At 48.7% G+C, this 2,519-nt stretch overlaps 1 protein-coding gene across 1 annotated transcript; it reads right to left on the minus strand.

Annotated features, from left to right (window-relative positions):
• Nucleotides 1-229: 229 nt before the first annotated feature.
• Nucleotides 230-2,308, minus strand: LOC104588560 (late embryogenesis abundant domain-containing protein / LEA domain-containing protein). Its single transcript, XM_010246542.3, has 2 exons — nucleotides 913-2,308; nucleotides 230-810 (listed from the first exon to the last, which is right to left on the minus strand). The coding sequence occupies exons 1-2, from the start codon at nucleotides 2,203-2,205 to the stop codon at nucleotides 472-474; spliced, it is 1,632 nt and encodes a 543-aa protein (XP_010244844.1). The 5' UTR covers nucleotides 2,206-2,308; the 3' UTR covers nucleotides 230-471.
• Nucleotides 2,309-2,519: the final 211 nt, after the last annotated feature.

The raw sequence follows: 2,519 nt of genomic DNA on the forward strand, positions 1-2,519 counted from the left end.
TGTGGATAAGGGCAGAGCCAAATTATTGGATGGGGGTACCTCCTTTCCCCTCTCCATTCTCCCCTCCTAAGCAGGGAAGCCCAGTACCACACAAAGGGTAAATTATTGCTAAGTTTGGTAATTTCAAGTAGGTCCAAAACAGCCTCAACATTAATGGGTATTTGTGGCATGTGTTAAAAAGTTCAGGGAGGTGATCGCAAGTAGAAACTTCTGGGGGAGATTTCAGCAATTTACCGAAAGAAAAATTTAGTTTTGGTTGAGTCATCTTGGTCACTATATATAATACAGACACCTGAACTAAAGTCACAAAGCGTTCCATATACTCATATACAGATAAAAAAACTGAAAACTCTACCACTAACATTCGTCATGATCATCGATCGTCTATCTTGTTCATCATTATCATCATCTCCATACATATATATACAGCATGGGGTATATATATATATATATATACACGAAATGGTCAGGTCAGCAGCTTCTGTGTAACTGTAAACGCTGTCCCAAGTAAACAAGGTGCCAAGTGAGCCCCATAAGAGTCAGAACGTTCAGGAAAGATGAGTATGTATTCAGTTGCTTTAGCCTCTGGTTTAGCTTCCCTAGCCTTGTCTTTGCTTCCTCCTGTTCGGCTAGTTTTGCTCGAGAGGAAGTAGTAGTAGTAGTACCGGTGGTTCCTATCGGCTTAGCGCCACCACTAGCGGTGGGAGTGGTGGTTGTTGTGAGGCCGGAAACCGGTGGTGGCTCGGCTACCGTGTCTACATCTCTCCCTCTCCCCTCTTCCTTCTCTGCCTTCATTCTCTCAAACATCACCTGTAAAAAGTTACAAGGAGGCAATTCAGACTCGTCCTGTCATTCAGGCTCGAGGCAAATAGAAGGGAGAAGAACATGTGTTGATGTGTGTGGGAGATGTACCTTCGTGGCTTGGGGCTCCAAGTAAAGCAAGTTAACGAGGACCATCACAAGATATCCGAGCAGATTATAGGCCTGAAGCGTCTCAGCCGGGCCAGACACCACCCGACCTTGTCGACCCAAGAAATGCGCAACCAACGCAGTCCCAATGCTGTAAGCCATCGCCCTAAAATAAACAGGATAGATCTTGCTCTGCACCACTCCAAACTGCTGCCTCGGCAGAGCCCCGGCCAAGACGTGGCTCGACACGAATGTCACCCACACGCACATCCCATAGGCCGTCGCAAACCCGATCAATTCCAGCAGACCCATCAACGAGCTCACCGTTTCCGGCGACACTGCATACATCGCAGCGTCGTATGCCACCTCCCGGCCTCGCCGGAAAATTTCGGTTAAGTTCTGTTGCGCCCTGCGCTTGGTCAGATCGACACTGGTCTTCACTTGCTCTGCCACCTCCTCGGTCTTCTCTTCAGCTTTCATCGCCTTATCTGCAACTTCTTGGCCTGCGGACTTCATTTTGTCTGCTAAATTAGAAGCCAAGTCTTCTCCTGCCGATTTAGTTCTCTCAACAGCGGTCTCTCCGGCATGCTTCACTGTCTCTACCGTTCCTTTGGCTCCTTCTTCGACAGCATGCGCCTTGTCTGCAACCTTCTCTTTTGTTTTACCCATGGCTTCTGCAATCTTATGCTTGCACTTGCCAAAGGCATCGCAGACGAGCTCTCTGGTTCCGGAGCGGGCATCATGAACTGGTGGAAACTGTTGGGACGTAGAAGGAACAGATGTGGAGGTGCCTTGGCCGAGATTGGGAAGAACAGAAGAGGCTTCTTTGAGTTTCTCTTTTGTGGTCTCGAGAACCCCTTCTGCCGCCTCCGAGGCCTTGCCTCCGACGGCAGAAGAGATGGAGCGAATATCATGAGTTGGTGGGGACTTAGAATGAACAGACGTGGAAATGCCTTGGCCAAGATTGGGAAGAACAGAAGAGGCTTCTTTGAATTTCTCTTTTGCAGTCTCCAGCACCCCTTCTGCCGCCGCCTCTGAGGACTTGCCTCCGGCTGTAGAAGAATAGGTTTTATCCGCCGCCTCCACAAGCTTATGGGTAGTGCCGGTTTCTTCCGGTGAAATCGAAACTCTGGTATTTCTCGGACCTTGTTTCTCGTACTCGACGACTACAACTCGGTGGCCATTTTTCACTATCACCTCTTGGTCGTCCGGCTTGTGCCTCTCTATCTGTGGAGACCACAAGCCTGCCGCTACAAGAGAAGACAAAACCAGACTAAGAGCCAAAACATTCATCATCTCTCTCTGTCTCTCTTGATCTTTCTCTCTCTCTCTCTTTCCTTCTTCTGGTATTCGAAACAATGGAGGAGGTGAAGGAGAAGTTCTCTTCCGTTAATTTGGGTACATTGGGTTGATTTTGATGAAGCTTCATGACAGACCCACGTAGCCGGATGATGTTTAGTGCACAACAAGTGTCGAACCTTGAAACAACGTGTCGTTCATGGTGTTGCTCCGTGTAAAGCGAGAATCATCTGCGTATTTACTGGAAGGTGGCGCCGTGGCGGAACCTAGTGTGGTTGCAGACTCGCAGTTCTTATTTGGTGTAGACTCGG

Source organism: Nelumbo nucifera, chromosome 5, assembly GCF_055504915.1.
Source record: "Nelumbo nucifera cultivar China Antique chromosome 5, China Antique-T2T, whole genome shotgun sequence".
NCBI classification, from domain to species: domain Eukaryota; kingdom Viridiplantae; phylum Streptophyta; class Magnoliopsida; order Proteales; family Nelumbonaceae; genus Nelumbo; species Nelumbo nucifera.

Coding starts and splice junctions, on each gene's coding strand:
- LOC104588560 (XM_010246542.3), bottom strand. CDS start 2,205: ATGATGAATGTTTTGGCTCTTAGTCTGGTTTTGTCTTCTCTTGTAGCG. Junction 811..912: donor TGGAGCCCCAAGCCACGAAG/GTACATCTCCCA, acceptor AACTTTTTACAG/GTGATGTTTGAGAGAATGAA.